This window comes from Budorcas taxicolor, chromosome 2 (genome assembly GCF_023091745.1).
Source record: "Budorcas taxicolor isolate Tak-1 chromosome 2, Takin1.1, whole genome shotgun sequence".
Classification (NCBI taxonomy): Eukaryota; Metazoa; Chordata; class Mammalia; order Artiodactyla; family Bovidae; genus Budorcas; species Budorcas taxicolor.
Window position 1 is genome coordinate 80,760,893 of NC_068911.1, and position 26,246 is coordinate 80,787,138.

At 38.3% G+C, this 26,246-nt stretch overlaps 1 protein-coding gene across 1 annotated transcript in view; it reads left to right on the plus strand.

The window, feature by feature from the left end:
* The window catches only part of PLA2R1 (phospholipase A2 receptor 1), a 122,522-nt gene that overhangs the window by 84,019 nt on the left and 12,257 nt on the right, over positions 1–26,246 (plus strand). The window contains exons 15-23 of the mRNA XM_052635592.1: positions 1,585–1,717; positions 2,287–2,322; positions 2,943–3,100; positions 11,477–11,541; positions 11,816–11,922; positions 13,572–13,711; positions 23,923–24,040; positions 24,728–24,858; positions 25,187–25,331. Of these exons, the coding sequence (XP_052491552.1) occupies positions 1,585–1,717; positions 2,287–2,322; positions 2,943–3,100; positions 11,477–11,541; positions 11,816–11,922; positions 13,572–13,711; positions 23,923–24,040; positions 24,728–24,858; positions 25,187–25,331 (1,033 nt within the window). The remainder of the gene's footprint in view (positions 1–1,584; positions 1,718–2,286; positions 2,323–2,942; positions 3,101–11,476; positions 11,542–11,815; positions 11,923–13,571; positions 13,712–23,922; positions 24,041–24,727; positions 24,859–25,186; positions 25,332–26,246) is intronic.

The following is a 26,246-nucleotide window of genomic DNA, read 5'->3' on the forward strand; positions in this document are numbered from 1 at the left end:
AACTATATGCTTAAGTGGGAATAAAAATAATGAGTGTGCTAGTTGGAAAAAAAAAAAAAAATACCACGCCAGTACTGCTTCTTTGAAAAAGGCATCAGGACCAGAGGTCATGAAGAGATCTCAGAGATGACCTAGCCTCACCCACCTACTCTGCTGATGAAGAAGCCAAGGCCCAGAGAGTGGAAGGAGCATAAAGCAGGGTTGGCCTGCCCCATTCATGGCAGCCACCACATAGCACAGTTGGGTGGTTAATGTCAATATGGCGCTTGGAAAATAAAATTGGTGCATAGAGGTCAACAATGTCTTTTAGTAAAATAAACAAACTTATTAGTAATAGGAGAGGCATAGACAGTTTGGTTCAGAGTCAATGAGATAAAGCCATGAAGCAGTGGACTGAGTCCCTCACCACTTCCCTCTGGATAGAATAAATATCAAACGCATGCCATTCTCTGAATCTGAACTTTATTTATATATATATAAATTAGATGAATTATTGCATGACTTTGTACATATTTGAAGGTGAGTATGTGGTGGTGGTTTAGTAGCTAAGTCGTGTCCAACTATTGTGACCTCGTGGACTATATAGCCTGCCAAGCTCCTCTGTCCATAGCATTTCCCAGGCAAGAATACTGGAGTGGGTTGCCAGTTCCTTCTCCAGGGGATCTTCGCAACCCAAAGATCGAACCTGTGTCTCCTGCATTGCAGGCAGATTCTTTACCCCTAAGCTACCAGGGAAGCATAAATCGTTTCAAAACCCTCTCTTTTTTTTTCAGATTTTTACCTGAGTCTTACTCATGGTCGATCCACATTTCTATCAAGTAGTCACTAAATCGGAGAAGGCGATGGCACCCCACTCCAGTACTCTTGCCTGGAAAATCCCATGGACGGAGGAGCCTGGTGGGCTGCAGTCCATGGGGTCGTGAAGGGTCAGACATGACTGAGCGACTTCACTTTCACTTTTTACTTTCATGCATTGGAGAAGGAAATGGCAACCCACTCCAGTGTTCTTGCCTGGAGAATCCCAGGGACAGGGGAGCCTGGTGGGCTGCCATCTATGGGGTCGCACAGAGTTGGACATGACTAAGGCAACTGAGCTGAGCAGTCACTAAATCATTGAGAAGTTTGAATCTCTAGTCAATACTCCTGTTGTGTGTTCATTCATAGAAATAGATAGTTTCTTGATTAAAGCTAGGGTTGACTGAGTATTAGAGACTAAAAGCAAAAGAATCTACATCAAAGATGAGAATCCATTCTGAAAGATCCTTGAGCCACTAAAAAGTTTACCCAAGATCCCAAAGCTAGCCTAACCTTAAGTGAGAAAACAGTGCAACTTCATCTGAGTTATTCCTTCTGGAGAAAGGAGTAGCATGCCTCTTTTTAAAAAAACAGAAAAAGAATCTTCAAGAAAAAATGCTAAAGTTTTCATTAGCTTGCTTTCCACAAATGTGGAACCACCTTTAACTGGCATCGTAACTTGCTTCCTCCAGAAGTCTATTGTGATTTTCTACAGGGATGCCTTTTTGATCATTTGAAAACTTTTGTGGAGAATCAGTATTAAGGAATAATGAACTTCATCTGCTGCAGGTTGTCTCTTCATTTTTAGACAATTCTTATTTTGGAGAAGATGCAAGAAATTGTGCTGTTTATAAGGCAAATAAAACGTTGCTACCCTCATACTGTGGTTCCAAACATGAATGGATATGCAAAATTCCAAGAGGTAAAAATATTAAGATTTTTACTGTTTGTTTGCTTTCTAACCATCTATAGCATTTTCCCAAGGCAACAGTTACAGAGGTCTAAAATTTAAGCAGCCTGGGCCACAGTACCAACAACCTTCATGATGAACCAGATTGCACCATTTTAGCAAAAAAAAATGTGTATCATGGTGGAATGAGAAAAAATGACACCAGTGCAATATGCTAAGTTAGTGGGAAATGAAGATAACTCCCCATGTTCTGGAGTATTGTATTTTGCAAGTACAACCTGGAAGAAATGTCACTGTGACATTACAAACAAGATTACTTATCAGATTAAGTGAAAGCACCAGCACAGTGTGCAACACACGATAGGCTCTCAATAAGTGTTCAGAACCTTTTTTCTTTAACCAGATTTCTCTCTTGAGCCTCCTCTTCAAGTAGGAGAACTGATCACTTTCCAAGCAACATCTGGTTCTCAATAATCTTTTAAAAACCAAAGTCCAAAATATTGTGTTTAGGCCTAAAGTAATTCAGAGATAGTACATCTGTAAATAAACATCACTCACACTGGCTTGCTTTTACTTTACAGATGTGAGACCCAAGGTTCCACCCTGGTATCAATATGGTAAGAACTATTCCTGAATTTCTAACGTTATGCTACTTTATACCATTACTCTGTTGTTACATAGCACCAATGGAGTTACTCTTTTCTTGTGTTGATTGAGAACTAATTTGTTCAAATTAACCATTAATAAATAACCAAACTAGGGACTTCTTTTGTGGGCCAGTGAGTAAGACTCAACACTCCCAATACAAGAGGCCCTGGTTTCATCCCTGGTCAGGGAGCTAGGTTCCTCATGCCACAACTAATGATCCCGCATGCCACAACAAAGATGGACGATCCCACAAGCCACAACTAAGACCCAGTGTAGCCAAATAAATAAATACATATTTTAAAAAATCAAAATGTCATTAAATATTACTAAAGAGTAATATCATAGCTTAACTCCATTTTTATGGCACATGATTTTAAAATATGCATCTAGCCCAGACTTCATGTTTCATATATGAAAGAGACCAGTGAAAATAAACTGTATACTTATGTATGTGTGGGAGTAGGTGTATTCACACACATTTTCTTAACGTTGAGTGACTAAATTACACATGTGAGGTCAATCATATTTATGTTTGCATTACATTGCTCAATAATTGTTGTATCACTTCCATTGCTTATTTCTCTTCCAGATGCACCCTGGCTCTTTTATCAGGATGCAGAGTACCTTTTTCATATTTATGCCTCGGAATGGTCCTCCTTTGAGTTTGTCTGTGGCTGGCTGCGCAGTGATATTCTCACTATTCATTCTGCACATGAACAAGAATTCATCCACAGCAAAATAAGAGCGGTACTTAAATTTGATTAACTATGAGAAACTCAGAGCTTAACTCCTTCGTCAGTCCTTGAGGGGTTTTGTTTTCAAAAGACTTCAGACATTAATTTGTTTCATTGAAAGTCTTAGATTTTTAAGAATTGTTTTTCTTCCTGTTACAAAGATTTAGAGAAAATAATGGAAACACAGGTTTACTATGTTCGTCGGTTATTTCGCTTCTCATGCTTTTTTAGCAGCAAAGATGAGTGAGTAGAATTTTATTGTTTTGTGAGGTTCGTTCCATCATTCAAAGCTTATTTATTCTGCATCTACTATTCTAGGGGCTGAGGTTTTATCAGTGCTTCCAATAGACCAAAATCCCTGCCCACCTGGAGCTTCTAGTCTAGTCTAGCAAGGAAAACTGCAAGCAATACAAGTAAATAGAACTACGTAGTAGTTTAGAAAAAGATAAGTGGATAGATGCATGCAGGAAGATTAAGCACTGATGAGGGACAAGGACTACTGGGAGGTGCATGCTGTTTTAAAATTCCAAATTTTACTTATAAGAGTACAATATTTTTTAGACTCTGTACAGAAAATGGTAAGAAGTGGTTCTACATTTCAACTTCAGATAAAGACTGGACTTAATCCTTTGAGAAGCTAGGCTAATTAGAAAGGAGCATGGAAAATCTATTAAATATGAAATAGACTACCAAGGAGTAGTGTCAGGTTTTCCGTGTATTTCTTCAGTAAGCATTTATTGAGCATTAGCTTTGTCTCAGGCACTGTGGTATTTGTCAAGGACACAAAAATGTCAAGGACACAAAAATGAGATACAGTCAGCGTCTTTAAAAAGCTGGAAATAACACAATGTAGTAAAAAGAAAAGAGAGCAGTCTGTACAAATTACCAAGGGGGCACCAGGGAGGAACAACCTCATTCCTAATTTTCTCTAGGAAACTGTTAAAGGTAAGAGAGAGCCTTTTTTCTTTTTCCATAATTTAACATTATTTCATGGTCTCCAGGAATCCTTTATTGCTCTATCATCTTTTCATATGTTTGTAAGTTAACTGGTAAAATGAAGTTCTATGTTAAAGCACCCTTGACTTATAAGAGAAATGTCTTCCCTCACATCTCATAGGGCTTTCCTGTCTCTGTAATTCCCTTTGAACACATACAGTGAGGAGGATGCAGGTTGGCTCCACTACTGGCTTTAGGTGGAAAACCCAGGAACCAGAGGGGTTAGGTGACAACTACACTGCCCCACAGAGACACAGTGGCCGACCACCCAGGGGAACAGGCTATCCCCTAGTATCAGTTCATGCATTGCATCACTACTCTTCATCTCCTACAAATGGAACACGTAAGTCAAAACCAGAACATGAAGCATCAACGAGTTATGTATCACGACCTCAGAAAACGCATTGGTTTCTTTAGCTAGACGGCAGAGGCAGGCTCCTTGCCCCAACTGGCAGTAATAAGAGGCCAGGTGAGTGGCTGAAAACCAATCTGTCAACATGTAAAGGGCACATCCCAGAAGCTCTGTGAGAAGTCTGTCAGCAGCAGATCTTACAGATGAGGAAGCTAAGCCTTTAAATGGGTGAAACAACTTTGTTACGCAGCAGCTTGGTAGTGGAATTTGGAAGTGAACCCAAGTCATCTGACTTACAAGGTCATTTTCAAAAACCGCTGTGGGCAGCAGAACAGCATGCGCATTATATTAAAACAATCCATCCTCCAAAAGGTAGCCCTTGTATATTGTTGGTGAGAATGTAAATTGGTGCAGCTACTATGGAAAACAACACAAAGATTCCTCAAAGAATCCATCAATTCCACTCCTAGGTATATATCTGGAAAAAATAAATACACTAATTTTAAAAGATACATGCGCCCCAATGTTCAGCAGTCAGCTCAGTTCAGTTGCTCGGTTCTGTCCGACTCTTTGCTACCCCACGGCCTGCAGCACGCCAGGCTTTCCTGTCCATCACCAACGCCCGGAGCTTGTTCAAACTCCTGTCCATTGAGTCGCTGATGCCATCCAACCATCTCATCCTCTGTTGTCCCCTTCTCCTCCTGCCTTCAATCTGTCCCATCATCAGGTTCTTTTCAAATGAGTCAGTTCTTCACATCAATTGGCCAAAGTATTGGAGTTTCAGCTTCAGCATCAGTCCTTCCAATGAATATTTAGGACTGATCTCCTTCTGGATGGACTGGTTGGATCTCCTTGTAGTCCAAGGGACTCCCAAGAGTCTTCTCCAACACCACAGTTCAAAAGCATCAATTCTTCAGTGCTCAGCTTTCTTTATGGTCCAACTCTCACATCCATACATGACTACTAGAAAAACCATAGCTTTGACTAGATAGACCTTTGGGGGTAAAGTAAATGTCTCTGCTTTTTAATGTGCTGTCTAGGTTGGTCATAGCTTTTCTTCCAAGGAGCAAGCGTCTTTTAATTTCATGGCTGCAGTCACCATCTGGAGTGATTTTGGAGCCCCCCAAAATAAAGTCTGTCACTGCTTCCATTGTTTTCCCATCTATTTGCCATGAAGTGATGCGACCGGATGCCATGATCTAGTTTTGTGAATGTTGAATTTTAAGTCAGCTTTTTCACTCTCCTCTTTCACTTTCATCAAGAGGTTCTTTTGTTCCTTTTCACTCTCTGCCATAAGGGTGGTGTCATCTGCATATCTGAGGTTATTGATATTTGTCCCGGCAGTCTTGATTCCAGCTTGTGCTTCATCCAGCCTGGCATTTTGCATGATGTACTCTGCATAGAAGTTAAATAAGCAGGGTGACAATATGCAGCCTTGACGTATCCTTTTCCCAATTTAGAACCAGTCCGTTGTTCCATGTCCAGTTCTAACTGTTGCTTCCTGACCTGCATACAGATTTCTCAGGAGGAAGGTCAGGTGGTCTGGTATTCCCATCTCTTTTAGAATTTTCTAGTTTGTTGTGATTCGCACAGTCAAAAGCTTTGGCATAGTCAATAAAACAGAAATAGATGTTTTTCTGGAATTCTCTTGCTTTTTCTATGATCTAGCAGATGTTGGCAATTTGATCTCCGGTTGCTCTGCCTTTTCTAAACCCAGTTTGAACATCTGGAAGCTCTCAGTTCACATACTGTTGAAGCCTGGCTTGGAGAATTTTGAGCATTATTTTGCTAGCGTGTGAGATGAGTGCAATTGTGCAGCAGCTTGAACATTCTTTGGCATTGACGTTCTTTGTAATTGTAATGAAAGCTAACTTTTCCAGTCCTGTGGCCACTGCTGAGTTTTCCAAATTTGCTGGTGTATTGAGTGCAGCACTTTCACAGCATTGTCTTTTAGGATCTGAAATAGCTCAGCTGGAATTCCATCACCTCCACTAGCTTTGTTCGTAGTGATGCTTCCTAAGGCCCACTTGACTCACACTCCAGGATGTCTGGCTCTAGGTGAGTGATCACAGCATCATAGTTATCTGGGTCATTAAGCTCTTTTTGTATAGTTCTTCTGTGTATTCTTGCCACCTCTTCTGAATATCTTCAGCTTCTGTTAGGTCCATACAATTTCTGTCTTTTACTGTGCCCATCTTTGTAAGAAATGTTCCCTTGGTATCTCTCATTTTCTTGAAGAGATCTCTAGTCTTTCCCATTATGTTGCTTTCCTCTGTTTCTTCGCACTGATCACTTAGGAAGGCTTTCTTGCCTCTCCTTGCTATTCTTTGGAACTCTGCATTCAAGTGGGTATATCTCTCCTTTTCTCCTTGGCCCTTTAATTCTCTTCTTTTCTCAGCTATTTGTAAGGCCTCCTCAGACAACTATTTTGCCTTTTTTGCATTTCTTTTTCTTGGGGATGGTTTTGATCACAGTTTCCTATACAACGTTATGAACCTCCATCCATAGTTCTTCAGGCTCTCCATCAGATCTAATCCCTTGAATCTATTTGTCACTTCCAGTGTATAATCGTAAGGGATTTGATTTAGGTCATACCTGAATTGTCTAGTGGTTTTCCCTACTTTCATCAATTTAAGTCTGAATTTGGCAATAAGGAGTTCATGATCTGAGCCACAGTCAGCTCCCTGTCTTGTTTTTGCTGACTATATATAGCTTCTCCATTTTTGGCTGAAAAGCAGATAATCAATCTGACTTTGGTATTGACCAATCTGGTGATGTCCATGTGTAAAGTCTTCTCTTGTGTTGTTGGAAGAGGGTAATTTGCTATGACCAGTGTGTTTTCTTGGCAAAATTCTGTTAGTCTTTGCCCTGCTTCATTTTGTACTCCAAGGCCAAACTAGCTTGTTACTCCAGGTATCTCTTGACTATGTACTTTTGCATTCCAGTCCCCTATGATGAAAAGGACATCTTTTTTTGGTGTTGGTTCTAGAAGGTCTTGTAGATCTTTATAGAACCATTCAACTTCAGCTTCTTTGGCATCAGTGATTGGGGCATAGACTTGGATTACTGTGATATTGAATGGTGTGCCTTGGAAACAAACAGAGATCATTCTGTCATTTTTGAGACTGCACCCAAGTACTGTATTTTGGACTCTTTTGTTGACTGTGAGTCCTCCTACATTTCTTCCAAGGGATTCGTGCCCACAGTAGTAGATGTAATGGTCATCTGAATTAAATTTGCCCATTCCAGTCCGTTTTAGTTCACTGATTCCCAAACTGTTGATGTTCACTCTTGCCATCTCCTGTTTGACCACGTCCACTTTACCTTGATTCATGGACCTAACATTCCAGGTTCCTATGCAATATTGTTCTTTATAGCATCGGACTTTACTTCTGTCATCAATCACATCCACAGCTGGGTGTTGATTTTGCTTTAGCTCAGCCTCTTCATTCTTTACTGAGCCCTTCTCCAGCAGCATATTGAGCACCTACCAACCTGGGGAGTTCTTTCAGTGTCACATCTTTTCGCCTTTTTATATTGTTCATGGGGTTCTCAAGGCAAGAATACTGAAGTGGTTTGCCATTCCCTTCTCCGGGGGACCACGTTTTGTCAATAGCCAAGATAGGAAAATAATCTAAGTGTCCATCAATAGATAAATGGATAAAGATGTGTCATATATATGCAGTGGAATATTAGTCATAAAAAGAATGAAAGTTGGCCATTTGCAACAATATGTATGGACCAAGAGGGTATTGTGCTTCATGAAGTAAGTCAGAGAAAGATAAATACTGTGTGTTATCACTTATATGTGGAATCTAAAAAATAAAACAAATGATGAATATAACAAAACAGAAACAAGCTCATAGTTACAAAAAATGAACTAGTGATCATCAGTGGGGAGAAGAAAAGGGGAGGGGCAAGATAAGGGTAGAGGATTAAGAAGTATAACCTACTATGTATAAAATAAATAAGCTTCAAGGATATATTATACAGCACAGGGAAATATAGCCATTATTTTACAATAAATTTAGTGGAGTATAATCTGTAAAAGATTTTAAATTGCTATGTTATACACACGAAACTAATATAATATTGTAAATGAACTATACCTCAATTTTTTAATTAATTAAAAATAAAATAATATAAAGTCCCTCCCCAAATGATAGCTGCCAGCTCTCTCAGACATGAACAGTGAAGGGCTTCTTTGATCCTTCCAGCAGAGCTTAGGTCTTTGGAGAACCTCTGTACCCTTCTCTCTTCACCTTTTCCATAATTCACTCTCTCAGTCTTTGGTGGTTGGAAAGCCAGTGGGAATGGCAGAGTTAATACCTCTCATGGAATGGAATAGTAAAACCCCATGGGCTTAGCCATTTAAGAAGGCATAGCCAGTGCCATGATCTAGAGTTGAGGATTCGATCTAGTGATCCCAAGCCAGACAAACCCTGTGGTGTCTTAGATGGTAAAAGTGTTACCCAGCCTATGACCCGGTTGATACAGAATGTTCTTTCAGTGTCACAGGTGAGCGGCTGACTGATCCAACACCACAGTGTGCCACAGAGAGTAAAGGGTGGGGAGACACAGCATGGGGCAAGGGAGCCAAAGGGAGTGGCGTCAATTTAGAGAGAAGGATGCTGTGTCTTTCTAAAGCAGTTCTTCCTCCTGCATATTTGTAGCTATTAGGCAATTTTTGTTCAAGATAGTGATAGTATTTATGGTGACCTACATTTCTTAGGTCAGTCCAGAAGTTCTGGGTGAGGAACTAAACATGTAGAGGTCATACCACTCATTTTTGTTTCACATCCATACTATAATTGCAGGAAGAATAGAAGTAATTAAATATTTTTAAAGTTACATATGTATTGTATAGCTTCTCTACAAAGAATAGTAACTCAGAAATACGAAAGACAAAAATATCATTCTCTGCGGGAGTAGAAGAACTAATTATTGAGAAAGAAAGCTGGATGCAGTTTTTTAAAAGTCTGAAGCAGAATTTTTAAAATAGAATGTTTCCATCTTGGGAAAGTGATGAGGCATAATTTCCTCTTTGACTAACAGAAGACCACAAGGGAATTTTTGAGAACAAATTTTTTGAGTCATCTTATTGGTCAGATCAATGCCAAAAAAATAAAAACAATGAGCACTTGACGAGTTGTTTGACATGAACTAATATTGTTATGCTGTGTTGTGCAATAAACATTTGCATTTCAAAATTGCAGTTTACTCTTATTTTTTCAATTTTATTTCAAAAAATTTCTGACAAAAATATATCAAATCTATTAGTCATCTCCCCAAATCTGGTGTTTTAAATCCTTAAAATAATTTGGTTTTGCTATTTTTATGGAAACATTTTAAGAGATAACAGGTTGTTCTCCCTTACATTGCTTTGTAGATTAGTATATTGGGTATTATTGTGGGTTATTTGTTTATGCTAAGTGTTCTTCCCATATGATGCTATCTATAATGAATACTTGTAACAAAACATAATTGATATTATGAAGTCCATGGCTGTATCACATTTTCTATACAAAAGAATACTAGTATCTTTTATTGTTGTGGTTTTACACCTAAACTGAAATCCACAATGTCTATTTTTCACATTGGATTTTTTACTCTGAGTGTCTTCTCACTTGACCTATGAAGTTCTGTCCCATGTCACAACAGGTTGTGATGTACCATGTGGAGGATTACCATGCTATAATTGAGGTGGTAATAAATATGCCACTTAAGATGTGGTAGTTGTAATTTGTCTTTACAGATCCTTAATTGGGGCAATGAACAAGCAGACCATGATTCCCAGTATTGCTGCACACGAGACCTCTTTAGATTGAATGAAATGGTTGTGGTTCTCCCACTGAGTTCACAGCCAGTCTCCATGGACCCATTCCAGAGGCTGACAATAGGAGCCTAGATTCAGTGTGTAAGAACATGTCCATGAAACAGCACCTCCGGGAGCCAAAACTACAGTCGCTCCATCTTGCATTATTCCCAAATTGCTGATGTGGCAGACAGCCACACTGGTTAAGGAGTAAAAATACTCGCGTATAAATCAGAATGTTAGAGAGCTATTAGGTTCTGTTGTATGATGACTTGAAATTCACATGGGAAAAAAAGAAATTTTTTTAAATGCATCTCCAAGTCTTTACAGAAGAAATGAAAGTGAAAATTTAAATGTATAATGCCTTCAAATTAACAGGGTTTTAGCATAAAAAATTAAGTTACATTTCACACACAGCACACACACAATAAACAATATTGATTTAGAGGCCTTAGAGAAATCCTTAATGCCTCTTCTTCCTTTATAGTTGAAGAGGGAATTTCAATTTCCTGGGTCATAAGTCCACTATTACATCTGGTCTAATGTGTATATGCACATGCATGTCTATGATGTTTCAAGTTTATTCTTTATTGTACTGAGATTATGTGATAAATAACAGCATAAATTAATAAAATATAGAAAGGATAATTTTCTAGTTGTCAAACACTGGAAATACTGCAGTATTCTTTCGTCCTACACTGTAGTTTCCTTTTGAATGGGGGAGAGTGCTAATACTTACAATCAGACTAATGCCTAAAACATAAGTTCTTTTTACTATTGAGGTCTTTATGCCTCGAATTGTTTTTCAAGTATTGTGGTTTTGCAGTAAATTTTTATAAATCATTGAGAGAATAAATCACTAAACTTTTAGTTTACAAAGGAATTCACATTCTATTTCACTTTACAATATTACTTTATAAATCCCTACTATGAGAGTTAGAAAATTTATTTTCTCATATATAAGAAACATTGTAACAAAGTTATGTGTGAAAGTAAAACTACTTTAAATATTTGATTCCAATTTTCTTCTATAATGAGGAGGGAGTAGTTTAGAAAAACGAAGTTTCAGGTTTTCTCAAGATGCTTGGCCTTAGTGTACTCTTCTTTAAATAACTGGGTAAAATACGGAAGAATAGAAAGCTATTAACAGCAACCCCATTAATCTTAATAGTGTAAAGGGAAAACAAGTAGAATAAATGCTGACATTCTCTCTCTTTTTTAAATAGCTATCAAAGTATGGTGTAAATTGGTGGATTGGACTTCGAGAAGAAAGAGCCAATGATGAATTTCGGTATGGACCTAGATTAATTTGCATTTAACCCTGTTTGACAGGTTTTTTATTCGCAGAGTGATTGGACTAGATCTTAGTGGTTAATTTGTTGAATAGCTTTCAAACATTATCTTTAACTTATAAATTTTCATTTCCCTAACTAAAGACATGAGTATTTTTTTTAATTTAATAAAATAATTATGTCTCCAGTTCATACCCCAGAACTCCAAAAATGGTGTTAGAGACTGAATGTGCAGAATGAGAGAAGACTTTTAATTTCTTAATTTTCTTGCAGTTGGAGAGATGGATCACCAGTAATATATCAGAACTGGGACAAAGGAAAAGAAAGATCTATGGGCCTTAATGAGAGCCAGAGGTGTGGCTTCATTTCATCCATAACAGGTTATTTTATTAATCCATTTTGGGGTTTATAATGCAAACATAATTTTCAGAAGACTTGAAGTCTCCTTTTAATTGCATTAATTCAGTGAGAAGGTTCTGTTTGGTTATTTTGCTTTTCAACTGCGTGTGTTTAATTTCATCAGTCTTAAGTTTCCTACAGCTTGTTCCATGCATTCATGTTCTTGAAAATAGTTTACATCTAGATAAGTCCTTCATCTTGAACCAAAACTACCAAAAATGTGCCTACTGAAATGGGTCAAAAACTTGCCTAATACTGTTCTCTATGAAATTTCAATACGGGCCCATTAAAAAAAAATCTCTTTGTAGTATCCAGCGTATAATTGGCCAGAACTTTAACCTCTGAAATTTTTTTCCATTTACAAAAAATTTTCCCTGAATTCATTTTTTTTACACATTTGGCCTTAATTGCTGCTTGCCTTAGAACACCAGTGCCCTGCCAGTTGGACTTAGAGGCACATGTATGTCTAAGCTGGGTTTTTTCATTCTGTGCATCAGTGCAGTGTTATTGGGGTTGATCGTCCACTCATATCCATTCCGCTTTCTATCCAATAACAGGTAATGATGTTCCTAACAGATCCTCCCAAGTCAGGAGAAGTAAAACTATGGAAAGCCATCTCTGGCTTAAGGGCAACTGCAGAGAAAGGAGAGGAAAATCCATGTTGTTAATCAGCTCGCTTTTGCCAGCAGGTGTCACAACAGCCTACAGAAAGGCTGTTTGTGATTCTGGAAGAAGAGCAGCTAATCTGAATTGAAAATAGCATTCCAGCCCCTCCTTCAAAATGCCAATATCTTTTTGGCTCCCCCTCACACTAGAAAGCAGAATCTTCCCCTGCAATTTACGTGCATCCTTGTCCTGTTCTGGAACTTATGACTTGAATGCTAATGAAATACATTCTATAATCTTTACTCTGAAAATAAAGACTTTCTAATTATTTTCTAAGAGACTGAGGACTTTGGGATACATCTTCCTGAGGGCATGTCTCTAATTAGTGTGTGTTTTGTTCAAGGGTCAGTGTTGAAAAGTGCTTCTTCCTTGGAAGTTCCTGGGTTATTTTTTTCTAAAAATGTTTTCTAAATTATCATATTTTTAAGAATTAGAGTAGAAATGATCATCTATTATTTTAGAATCTTTTCCCTCTTTTTACCTTGAAGTGGAATACTTTAAAACAAAGAATATTTATTTATCTTAATCTTTCAAAAATTCATATTTTCTGGCTTTTATTAAACATTAGGAGATTTGGAAATAGCAGGCCCCCAGTCTCACATGGCAACAACTGATTAAAGCTTGCACTCTTTGTAAAACAAAAATATTACTCTACAAAAATATCCTTTGTTAAACAAGTCAAATGTTCCTAAAACTTTCAACAGTGTTGTGATTTCATTTCCAATATTTGTTTGCATTTTTCTTGCATTTGCAAAATTTCTACATTCTTAAATTAGAAATACTGATTTGACATTTTCCCCAGTTAGCTCTTGTCACAGAGAACTCTATAGTTAGTAGTTAAATATAGTTCAATTTCCAGATTTAAAAAAGTATGGTAAACCAAAGCAGTCACAAAAAAAATTGACCATTACAGAATTTCTACATCACCATATTTTCTATTATTTCTAACCATTTTCTCCTCCAGGTCTCTGGGCTAGTGAAGAGTGTTCAATTTCTATGCCTAGCATCTGTAAGCGAAAAAAGGTTTGGGTCATAGAAAAAGAGAGAGAGATTCCAAAACAACATGGAACATGTCCCAAAGGATGGTTATATTTTGACTATAAGGTAAACTTGTTTTCAAAAAGTTGCTTTTGTTTTTCTTTTGTAGATGTTAATTTTAGAATGTAATCAAAAGTGGGCCTGGCTTTGAAAAACCATGAGTTGTCCATTGGACCTGGAATTTTTTTGTCACCATTTTCAAGGCATTTGAGAAGTTTTCTATTTAGGGACAGATCTCTTGAAATAAGATGGTTTTGTCAAAAACAGCTTTGACACCACCCTTAATTTGTATACTTAGTTTTTGCCACTGACATTGTCATTCATTGTGCTGTATGACTATTTCATTTAGTTGTGATGTGCGTGCATGCACACGTGTGTGTGTGTGTATCTAGGCCATGTTCCCAAATGAGCTGTCAACTCCAGAGGGCCCAGACTGTTTTCTTCTTTTGTGTCTTTCTGCCTGGAGCCCACATAGAGCTCTACACGCCTTGTGAATTGACCAACTAATGACGTGGCTCAGTCAACTTTGTCTTGAGCCTCATAAAGCTGGTGCTTCCATGAAGAATCGAATTTTTTTTTTAATTTTTTAAAGTGGCCAGTGGGGATATTGTAAGCCATATTTATTCTTTCTGATACTGTCTCCAATTAAGGCCAAAATTTCCCCTCCATTCCTTGTTTTAAAATAAAATTACTTTATAGGCCTTAGGTGGAAGTAATTAAAATGCATCTCATATTATAAATGTTTAACTCTTTGATAATTAAAAAGCTCAAACTGTGTCATAATTTCATATACTAATATGAAATTGCTCCTCCAGCATAGGCAATTTTCAGTCTATATGTTTAGTTTCATTGGCAAGGCATTCTCTCCCTTGCAATCTTCCTCTCATTGTTATGAGGTCATGTGTATTTAATACATATTTATTAAGCACATACATATTTGGGACTGATATTTTTAATTGTGGTAAAATTCACATAACATAGAATTTACCATCTTAATCATTTTTAGTGTTAAGTATATGCTTCCCTCATAGCTCAGTCGGTAAAGAATCTGCCTGCAATGCAGGAGACCTGGGTTCGATTCCTGGGTCAGGAAGATCCGCTGGAGAAAGAAATGGCAATCCACTCCAGTATTCTTGCCTGGAAAATCCCATGGAAGGGAAGCCTGGTGGGCTACAGTCCATGGGTTGCAAGAGTCAGACACGACTTGGTGACCTAAACCACCACCATATGCATGTTGCTGTGCAATGACTCTGCAGACCTTTTTCATCTTGTAAAACTGAAACTCTAAACCCATTAAACAACAGCCTCTCACTCTCCCTCTTCACAGCCCCTAGCAACCACTACTTTACTTTGTCTTTATTAATTTGACAGCTTCAGATACCAGACGTGAACAGAATCATATAGTACTTGTCCTTTTGTAACTGGCTTATTTCACTTAGAGCAGTGTCCTCCACGCTCACCCATATTGTAGCAAGTGTCAGAATTTCCTTCCTCTTGAAGACTGAATAATATTCCATCATATGTACATAACACATTTTGTTTTTCCACTTATCCATCAGTGGACATTTGAGTTTCTCCCACCCTGTAGCTGCTTCTGCTGGCAATTACATATATACATACATATATGTATGTGTGTTTGTGTATATCTTGTTTTATTGAATGTTTAAAATACACAGAACAGTTATACCATCTCACATATGAGAAGACTGAGGCTAATAATGTTGTGTAGGTTTTTTTGAAACTTACAGCAAATAAGTCTCAGGCTGAGAATCAACCTCAGATTTTCTGACCCTGAGTATTGTCCCCTTCCTACAGCTGCCACTTCATATAAGTCCTTAAGAATTACCAAATCACCTTAGCTCTGGGATACAATCAGTCCAGTGGCAGTGTGAGATATTTTCTAAAATAATATAGTCGTTCTCTAAAATGTTATATAGTATAGAGATATATTGCTTTCAATAGTCGAGAGACTTCCCTGATGGTCCATTGGCTGACTCTACATTCCCAACGCAGAGGGCCTGGCTTTGATCCCTGGTCAGGCAACTAGATCCCCCATACTGCAACTAAGACCCAGTGCAGCCAAATATATGAATAAATAAATATCTTTTAAAAATAATTGAAACTTTCAGTGCTTCTTATTTCTAAAACTATAAAATATTTTTACCAGTTATGAATTACATATATATTTCAATATGACAAAGTACCAAATATTCAATAGGATTTGAGTATTACTAAGTTTTTTATTAAAACCTTTGACAATTGTTTTTTAGGTTATTTTATTGTGGTAAAATATATAATATAAAATATGCTATTTAAGCCATTTTTAAGTGTGCAGTTCATGGCATTAATTACATCCACAGTATTGTTCAGCCATCACTTCTGTTTCCAAAGCTTATCATCACCCCAGACAGAAACTCTGTAACTGGCTAAGCAATGCCTCCCAGTTCCCTTTCCCTTCCAGCCCATAAAGTGAAAGAAAGTGTTAGACGCTCAGTTGTGTCTACTCTTTGTGACTCCATGGATTGCAGCCCACCAGGCTCCTCTGTCTATGAAATTCTCCAGGCAAGAACACTGGAGTGGGTTGCCATGCCCTTTTCCAGGTGATCTTGCTGACCCAGGGATCAAACCTGGGTCTCCCACATTGCAGGCAGATTCTTTACCATCTGAGCCACCACAGAAGTCCCCTCCAGCCCATGGTAAGCTCTAATCTATTTTCCATCTCTATGAGTTTGCCTATTCTAGATAATTGAGATAAATGAACTCATACAACGTTTGCCCTTTTGTGGCAGGCTTAGATGACTTAGCATAATGCTTTCAAGGTTCACCCATGTTATAGCATGCATCAGAACTTCATTCCTTTTATGACTTAATATTCCATATCACATTTTGTTTATCTATTCATTTGTTGATGGACTTCAGTTATTTCTACTTTTTAACTATTATGAATAAATCTGCTAGGAACATTGGCATACACAAGGATCTCCTGGAGTCCTGTTTTCACTTCTTTGTGGTATATACCTAGAAGTGGAATTGCTACATCATATGCTAATTCTGTGTTTAACTTTTTGAAGAACCAGCAAACTGTTTTTCACAATGGTTGAACCATTTTATAATCCTGCCAACAGTGTATGCTAACAATTTTTCCACATCCTTGAAAATACTTGTTATTACCCATGTTTTTGATTACTGCCAATACTCAGTTCAGTTCAGTTCAGTCACTCAGTCGTGTCTGACTCTTTGCAACCCCATGAATTGCAGCACACCAGGCCTTTCTGTCCCTCACCAACTCCCGGAGTTCACTCAAACTCACGTCCATCGAGTCGGTGATGCCATCCAGCCATCTCATCCTCTGTCGTCCCCTTCTCCTCCTGCCCCCAGTCCCTCCCAGCATCAGAGACTTTTCCAATGAGTCAACTCTTTGCATGAGGTGGCCAAAGTACTGGAGTTTCAGCTTCAGCATTGTTCCTTCCAAAGAACACCCAGGACTGACCTCCTTTAGAATGGACTGGTTGGATCTCAAGAGTCTTCTCCAACACCACAGTTCAAAAGCATCAATTCTTCAGTGCTCAGCTTTCTTCACAGTCCAACTCTCACTTCCATACATGACCACTGGAAAAACCATAGCCTTGACTAAATGGACCTTTGGCAAAGGACCTGTTGGCAAAGTAATGTCTATGCTTCTTAATATGCTATCTAGGTTGGTCATAACTTTTCTTCCAAGGAGTAAGCGTCTTTTAATTTCATGGCTACAATCACCATCTGCCATGATTTTGGAGCCCAGAAAAATAAAGTCTGACACTGTTTCCACTGTTTCCCCATCTATTTCCCATGAAGTGATGGGACCAGATGCATGATCTTAGTTTTCTGAATGTTGAGCTTTAAGCCAACATTTTCACTCTCCTCTTTCACTTTCATCAAGAGGCTTTTTAATTCCTCTTCACTTTCTGCCATAAGGGTGATGTCATCTGCATATCTGAGGTTATTATTTCTCCCGGCAATCTTGATTCCAGCTTGTGCTTCTTCCAGTCCAGCTTGTGCTTCTTCCAGTCCAGCGTTTCTCATGATGTACTCTGCATATAAGTTAAATAAGCAGGGTGACAATATACAGCCTTGACGTCCTCCTTTTCCTATTTGGAACCAGTCTGTTGTTCTATGTCCAGTTCTAACTGTTGCTTCCTGACCTACATATAGGTTTCTCGAGAGACAGGTTAGGTGGTCTGGTATTCCCATCTCTTTCAGAATTTTCCACAGTTTATTGTGATCCACACAGTCAAAGGCTTTGGCATAGTCAATAAAGTAGAAATAGACTGCCAATACTATGTCTAGTGTTATCTCATTGTCGTTTTGATTTTCATTTCCCTCATGACTAATGATGTTGGGCATCTTCTCCTGTGCTTATTGACCATTTATATATTGTCTTTGAAAAATGTCTGTTCAACTCTTTTGCCTGCTTTTTATTTGGGTTGTTTTTTCATTATTGAGTTGTAGGAGATCTTTATATAATCTAGATATAAAACCCTTATCAGATATATGTTTTGTAGGTATTTTCTCTCATTCTTTAGGTTGTCTTTTTACTTTATTGATAATGTCCTTTGATGTATACAAGTTTTTAATTTTAATGAAGTCCAATTTATCTGATTTTTTTTCTGTTGCTCACACTGTTGGTGTCATATCTAAGGGATATGTTGTTAAATCCAAGGTCACAAATATTTACCTTATGCTTTCTTCTAAAAGCTTTATAGTTTTAGCTTTTACATTTAGGTTTTAGTCCATTTTTAGTTAATTCTTACACCTGAAACTTTTTAACAACTATTAAAACAAGTATATAGTAGAGTGCTCTGAAGGGAGCCACCACAAAGGAATGCCTTTCTTGCCTCAGAGTCACATTTTTGATCCAGAGAGTGGGCAGTCCCAAAACATGAATAAAACTCTTCTAGCTACTAATCATAATCCCTCCCATATATAAATAAAGAATATTTTAAGGCAAATCATAACAAGTCATATACTTGGCATTGCAGAAATAATTCTTAGAAGCTTACAATGGTAGTTTTTGGCCATTGTCCTTTTCCTAAACTTCTTATCTACACAGATTAGCTCTATTCCATGTTTCCTTGAGTGTAAACATGAGGAATATATACACACACAGGCAAGGTACAGTAATGGTGCCGCAGACCTAGGGCAAAAAGAATAACTGAATGCTTCCTTTGAAAGAATACAAAGGTGCATGAGTAAAGCACAAACACAATCATGAGGGGAGAAGGGCTTTCTGAGGCTAACTGTGGAGCAGGATTAAAACACCCTTGTTTAGCTCAGGGGCTATTTTTAATCTTTATTGATAACTAATCGCTAGATTCGTGGTTTATAGCTCTGATTGAATACTTAGAATCACCGGGTAAGCTTTCTGAAAAGATTATGGTGCAGGTGACAGCAGAGAAGGCAGTGGCACCCCACTCCAGTACTCTTGCCTGGAAGATCCCATGGATGGAGGAGCCTGGTGGGCTGCAGCCCATGGGGTCGCTAAGAGTCGGACACGACTGAGCGACTTCACGTACACTTTCATGCATTGGAGAAGGAAATGGCAACCCACTCCAGTGTTCTTGCTTGGAGAATCCCAGGGACAGCAGAGCCTGGTGGGCTGCCGTCTATGGGGTCACACAGAGTTGGACACAACTGAAAGCAACTTAGCAGCAGCAGATGACATCCTAAAGATTCTGATTTAATTAATCTGCATGGATCCAGGCATTAGCATTTTTGAAAAGCTCCCTCGGTTATTCTAATGTGCGGCCAAATTTCCCCACCAATGCAACAGTTGTACAGTTGAGTCTTGGAACCATTCAGAGGATTTGATTACTAAGGATATGGTCACAGCAGGCTTCATGAGAAGTGACTTGTTACAGGATGAGGTTTCAGGGTCCCCAGGTGTGTCTTCCCACCCACAGTACCCTCCTCTGCATATTAATGGCTAAAATCCTACCACTAGAGTCTTATTCCTTTGCCTTAACACTTTCCTTTATGTTTTTTATGGGAAATATTTCTGAGGTTGCCTCATCTGTCACCTCCACTTCAGAATAAATGGGTTTATAAGATCATTAGAAAAGCTGGAAAGAGGAGAATTAATGGTTGAGAGGAGTGGAAAGCCCAGTGGGGATAGTTCTGAATAACAAAAAAGCTGCAGAAGGAAAATTGAGACAGCAATGATAGACATTACTCACTTCAGAGTTCTAAATAAACATCAATATGTTTCACTAAACTTTGCTTCTTGCTTGTTAGTTCCTAGGACTAACTCTTATTGGTTATTTTTAAGGAAAAAAATGCTATTTACCATTAAGAGTTTCAAAACTGAGACAGCAGAAGTTGTGGCTTTTCTCATGTCTCATACCTTATTTTCTTCATGTTTGATGATGTAAAAGAGGCTTGACCAGGGATTATCCCAGGAAGAGTGGGTCATGTAAGAAATTTGACACAGCAGAGCTGTGTATAAGAGGAAGACATTCTTTGTGTGTATGTGTGTATCAGACTAACTGTTGTGCTTCTACTTATATGTTTTATTCAAGGACCTGGATTTAGTAGTGATGGCTGCTTTGTACCATCTCAGTTCAGTTCAGTCGCTCAGTCGTGTCCGACTCTTTGCGACCCCACGGACTGCAGCATGCCAGGCTTCCCTGTCCATCGCCATCTCACAGAGCTTACTCAAACTCATGTCCAATGAGTTGGTGATGCCATCCAACCATCTCATCCTCTGTCATACTCTTCTTCTCTTGCCTTCAGTCTTTCCGAACATCAAGGTCTTTTCCCATGAGTCAGTTCTTCACATCAGGGGGCCAAAGTATTGGAGTTTCAGTTTCAGCATCAGTCCTTCCAATGAATATTCAAGACCATCTAGTTTTAAATTACCACCTAGTTTTAGATTAGCCAGTGTTTCATTTTATGCATAGCATAGTTCTTCCTTTAAAGAAAATGTTCTCCTTTTTTAAATTATTCAAATTCTAGCACTTTTTTCATTCATTCCATTTAACTGTGTTGCATATTGGCAACTCAGTGGTGAGGAAAAACAAATACAGTCCCTTCTCTCTTAGAGCTTATAGGCTAGAGGGGACAAAACATTAGTAAATCAATCAGGAAATTAACTCTAATTTACAACTTTGGCATAAGTGACGGAGAGTTAGTTCCATAGAAGTATATAACAGGAAGACCTAACTGAGGCAGTCAGAAGGACAGGAAGCATCAAAAGTAAGGGAAACAACATGTGCTAAAGACCTGTGATGAGAAGGAATGTGATATATTGAAGAAAATAAAAGAAGCATAGAGAACTAGAATATAGAAAGTGAGACAAAAGAAGTAGGCAAGGGTGCTATTGTGTTTGAGTTCCTGGTTTTATCCTAAGAGCAGCGGGAAACCCCAAAGCGCAGTGCCCAAAGCATGTGACATGGCAGAGTGAGCACATGCGCATTCAGGCTGCAGTGCCAAAACTAGAGCCAAGGAAGGCAAGGGGGCGGAAAGGAAGAGCTGTTAGGAGGCAATTGCACTCGTCCAGACAAGAGGTAAGTCCCTGGGGCTAAGATCATGGTGGGGCAGTGGGAACAGGAGACGGTGAAGGACTCAGAAATGGGATGTCCAGATGGTAGTACCGAAGGGGTGATGGAGGTGACTAAAGAGTCAGATGATCTCAGGTTTTAGACTTAACTGAAACTATAGCAGTTAAGCATAACTGACTATGCTATTCAACATCAGTAAGAACACTGAAAAAGGACCAAATTTGGGAGAAAGATCATGAATTCCATTTTCACATTTTGAGCTGGAAATGACTTGGAGAGCAAAAAAAGTTTTATATACAAAAGTTGTTTAGAATACAGTAAGGTATCCTTACTGCTGCTGCTAAGTCACTTCAGTCATATCCTTACTTCACATCAATAATCAGAGATGCATTAAACTTGATCACATTTTGGAAAGCAGTAAGTAAATAAACAATTTAAAATTAAGGGTGTTGTACTTCATTTGCTACTTTGCTTTAATTATTATGACACAATTTCAAAGTGTGTTAGTAAACATGTTATATTTTTAGATACAATGAAGTTATGGTAATGGGAGGCTACACTCCTATAGTCAAGCTAGTCAAGCCTCAGTTGGCTGAAGCAAACAGGGCAGTGGTGAGGCTGGGTGGGAAGAGGGAGGGTATGTGTGTGTGTGTTTTCTGGAGAGATTTATTGAGCTAAATGAACCTGAAGTTCACTGGTATTTATGAATGGTTCATTAGTGTGACTATCTGAACACAAGGTGAATTTGCATTAAATGATAAGACTTCCTAATAATTAGTATGTGCCACTCTTTGGAATTCATAATTAGAGGAAAGAGACAGAATGAAAGGAAATAGATAAAAGGATAGTTGTTATAAAATTAAAATCCTTTAAAGCCAGTTCCATTTCTTTGTGAAGCAAACAGGTAAAGAGGATCAGAAAAAGTGGAAATGTACTTCCTGTCTTGGTTGGCAGCTCAACTTCATGCTAGATCAGGGTTTCTGGTTTTTGTCCTAAGAACAGTGGGAAATCCCTGAAGGGTTTAAAGGGCGACATGTTCAGAACTGAGTTCTGAAAAGAATTACCTGAGCAGTATTGACATTAGGGTCTGGATAAGACTTCCCTGGTGGCTCAGATGGTAAAGCGTCTGTCTACAATGCGGGAGACCCGGGTTCGAGCCTTGGGTTGGGAAGATCCCCTGGAGAAGGAAATGGCAATCCACTACAGTACTATTGCCTGGAGAATCCCATGGACAGAGGAGCCTGGTAAGCTAAGTCTATGGGGTCAGAAAGAGTTGGACACGACTGAGCGACTTCAGTTCAGTTCAGTTCAGGACACTGACCAGCGCGTTATGGAATGTTTAGCAGCATCCTTGGTCTCTACTCACTAGATGTCAATAGCAATGCTCCCCACCTGCCCAACCCTATCTGAACCATGACATCCAAAATGTTTCCAGACATTATCAAAATATAATCTAAGGAGCAAAATGGTCTTGTTTGAGAACCACTGGATTAAATCTAGAATCTTCAGAATGTCACTTCACAATCATTTCAGGGTCTATTGGCTTTTATCTTGTTCCATAAATATTTATTGAAGACCTTCTTAGTTGTGATGTTCAAAGAGGAGCAACATTTAGTCTCTGCTTTTTAAGGAGTTTATGATGGTAGGGAAAGGATGAGGGACTGATACATTTAGATATTAAAGAAGGATGGGGTAGGATGCTCTCTCAAGTGCAGGGTGCCACATTAACCTAGAATACTGTTGTAGCTGGGATTTTCTCAGTGGCAGATCTCACGCTCAGACTCGTCACTGAGCGGGGATGGCTATGTTCGTTGATGAGAGAATAATCCACACGGAATATTTTTTGCAGAAAGTCTTTCCCGACTTCTCTGGAACTTTGCCTAAGGCTTTCTCTTCTACCTTTCTATCTCCTCTCCTCTGATTCCATATAGCTTGACTATCATGGTTAAACTTCACAGAGTTCAGTGAGGAGGTGTTTTTCTTCACCTTGCCTACTCTGCCTAGCAGTTACCATTGCATACCTCTTGTTCCATAATGAGTAGCCCCTGCCATGCCACAGACGTGATTCTCTCCTGAGTAACAGGCAGCTCTCACTGCCAAACCCCACAGCGTTCTTTTCGAGTTCCACTGGACACTGTTGTGCCCCTCCCTTCGGTTTCTCCCTCCTAGGCTTTCTTGGTCCTGCTTTTGCTTTTCTTCCCTTTGGCTCATTCTTTTCTTTTCCCGCTCTTCCTCACTGACTTTTGGACCACATGGCTGACTCCAAGTATTTAGGGACTTTAAATACCAGATGTGGTCTGCGTCCCCAGGATTCCTCTCTCACTGAAAAGTGAGAGAGTGTATTTGTAAATAAAATCAAATGAACATATTAACTGCCACCGAAAGAAATTTTTTTTAGATGAAATCCTCCCCTGTCAACTCTGCAGTGAGGCTGGTTTCTTTTCAGAAGGAATCCTAGTTTTCACTGAGCAGAAGACATTGTTCTGACATCGTGCATGACAAAACACATCGCTGTCTCTGAGGCTGCCTGATGCAAATGCACAGAAGGCCTGACTCACCCTGAAAGCTGGTCCTCTTGGTTTTGCTTTCACACCTTTGGAGTAGCTGGAAAAAAAAAAAAAGAGTCACTTCTGTCCAAGAAAATCATAAAGAATCTTCAAAGCTGATCCTCGGTGTGTTTAGGAAACTTTTAATTCACTTAGAAAAATATGGAAATTAATGCTTTATGGGACATTTTTATAGTGCCTTTTGCTGAAAATCCCTGAAGGCCCAAGTGACTGGAAGAACTGGACATCTGCTCAAGAGTTTTGTGTTGAAGAAGGGGGGACACTGGTTGCCATTGAAAATGAGGTGGAACAAGGTATCGTACTCAATGTTCAATCAGGCAAAAGTCGCCGTTTTTACTGAAGTGTCTATTAAAACATTTCTCTGAAATACTAACCTTTCCAAACCAACATTTTGATTATTATGTTGCTGGTGACACTAACTTTTCAGTGTGACCTATATGGTTTATATCATGATATCTGTAAAAGTTAGTACACGCCATTGCTTAGAAACTGCTGATTTTTCAGAGCTTTTTGTCTCACCAGGAGTAATGGAAAGAATAAAGACATACTTATGATCAGTATTTCAAAATAGCTAAAATAATCTGAGGTAAAGTCTATTATAATTGCATGGTATAGTTTTTCAGATTCTTTTAGATCCCTACATACTTTTATTTGCTATTTAGGCAATAATTGTATACTTTAGTTTAAGCATAAGCGATTAGCCCTCCTTTGCTTAGGAAGACATTGAATGAACATTGAAAATTGTTTTGTTAATGATATGATGAAATTCCAGGTTTAGCCAGCTAATTTCTGTCAATTTAAGCTGAATAAAAATGAAAGAGACTGTATTACCTTAATAAGGACAAAGTAATGAATTCCTACAATTGATTAGTAATTAAGTTTTGCTGTCATTTAAATAAAATCATAGCTATAAACAGAATGTGATGATTATCCACATGGTTTATGTGTATTAAATTTGCTAATGTATTCTTATTTTTCAGCTTTCATTACCATGAATCTTTTCGGCCATACCACTAATGTGTGGATAGGGTTACAAAATGATGATTATGAAAAATGGCTAAATGGAAGGCCTGTGTCATATTCTAATTGGTCTCCATTTGATACAATAAATGTAAGTTTTAAGAATTATTTTTTATCAGTCATTTTAGCAAGAGATCTTATTTGATCCTTGTTTACTGAAGTTTTATTTTTATTAGTTTGTTGTCAATATATTTTTAATAATGTAATTTCATATAATTTTCATGCATTCCATAGATGTAATTACTCATCACAATATTTATTTATTTTGTGGGTTATAAAGTGATTTGTGAACAAGTTTATTAAGTGCAAATAAAGGAATAATAGTGTTTGAATTTTTAAAATTATGTTCTTAATAAAAATGTCAGTGTTATAATAATGTTATATGTTACCATTTTTTTAAACATGTATTTTTTTTGAAGATTCCAAATCACAACACCACTGAAGTTCAAAAACGCACTCCTCTCTGTGGCTTGCTGTCAAATAATCCTAATTTTCATTTCACTGGAAAATGGTATTTTGAAGACTGTAGAGAAGGTTATGGGTTTGTTTGTGAAAAAATGCAGGGTAAGAAATATTTGCTTTTTTATTCCTTTCATTTCCATGGCCCACTCTTCTCTTCCACATTTGTATACACGCTGTATAAATGATAGTTTCATAGCTAATAGCGCCAGCACTTATTCTTTGAGCTTTACACAAATATGGTCATTTAATCTCCACTACCTCAGGGCTGTGCCCGCTAGTGGGGTTCTAAGGACTCCAGAGACCACTTGAGTGATGACCAAGTTTATGCATTCATTTTGGTCATTTTAAAAGGTTTTACTGCTTGCTGTAGGATTGGGTCTGTTCAGATTATTAACAAGACATTGAAAACTTATTGGAAAAGAGTCAAGGAAATAAGCCAACTCACTACCTAATTCCTTTTTAGGAATCCTAAAATGGTATCTGTGGCTAAACATGGCAAGCAGCACTTTTCTAGGTCTGATTATCAGAACGCCCAGTGACTTCCGGTATGAAATACCAGAGCTATAGTGCTACAAGCAGCCAGTGGGGACAGTGAGCGGTGTAGATGCACTCTAAGTGACCTTGAGCAATAAAAATAACAATGAACAAGAGCTCACATCTCTTGCTTTTACCCAGTCCCAGGCTTCCCTAGAAGGCCATTGTCTGTATCTAGAGCTGTGTGGAACTGTAGGCAGCCGAGGATATACATGCTTACTTGGAACATGAATTATACCTCTTAGTGTTACATACATGCAAACTCTTTGATGCTACTAAGTATCAACCATCCTCATAAAAGCAGTTTCAGGAAAACCCTATTTCCTAGTTCACAGTTATCACTTAAGAATAGTAGTGGTTAGGAACTGAAAGAAGATATCGGATCAGTTATAGGAAGAGTATTATGAGAAGAGCAGAGCCTTGTAGGAATAAAATAATATCAGTATATCATTACTTGCACACTTATGATGCACCTGGAACTGT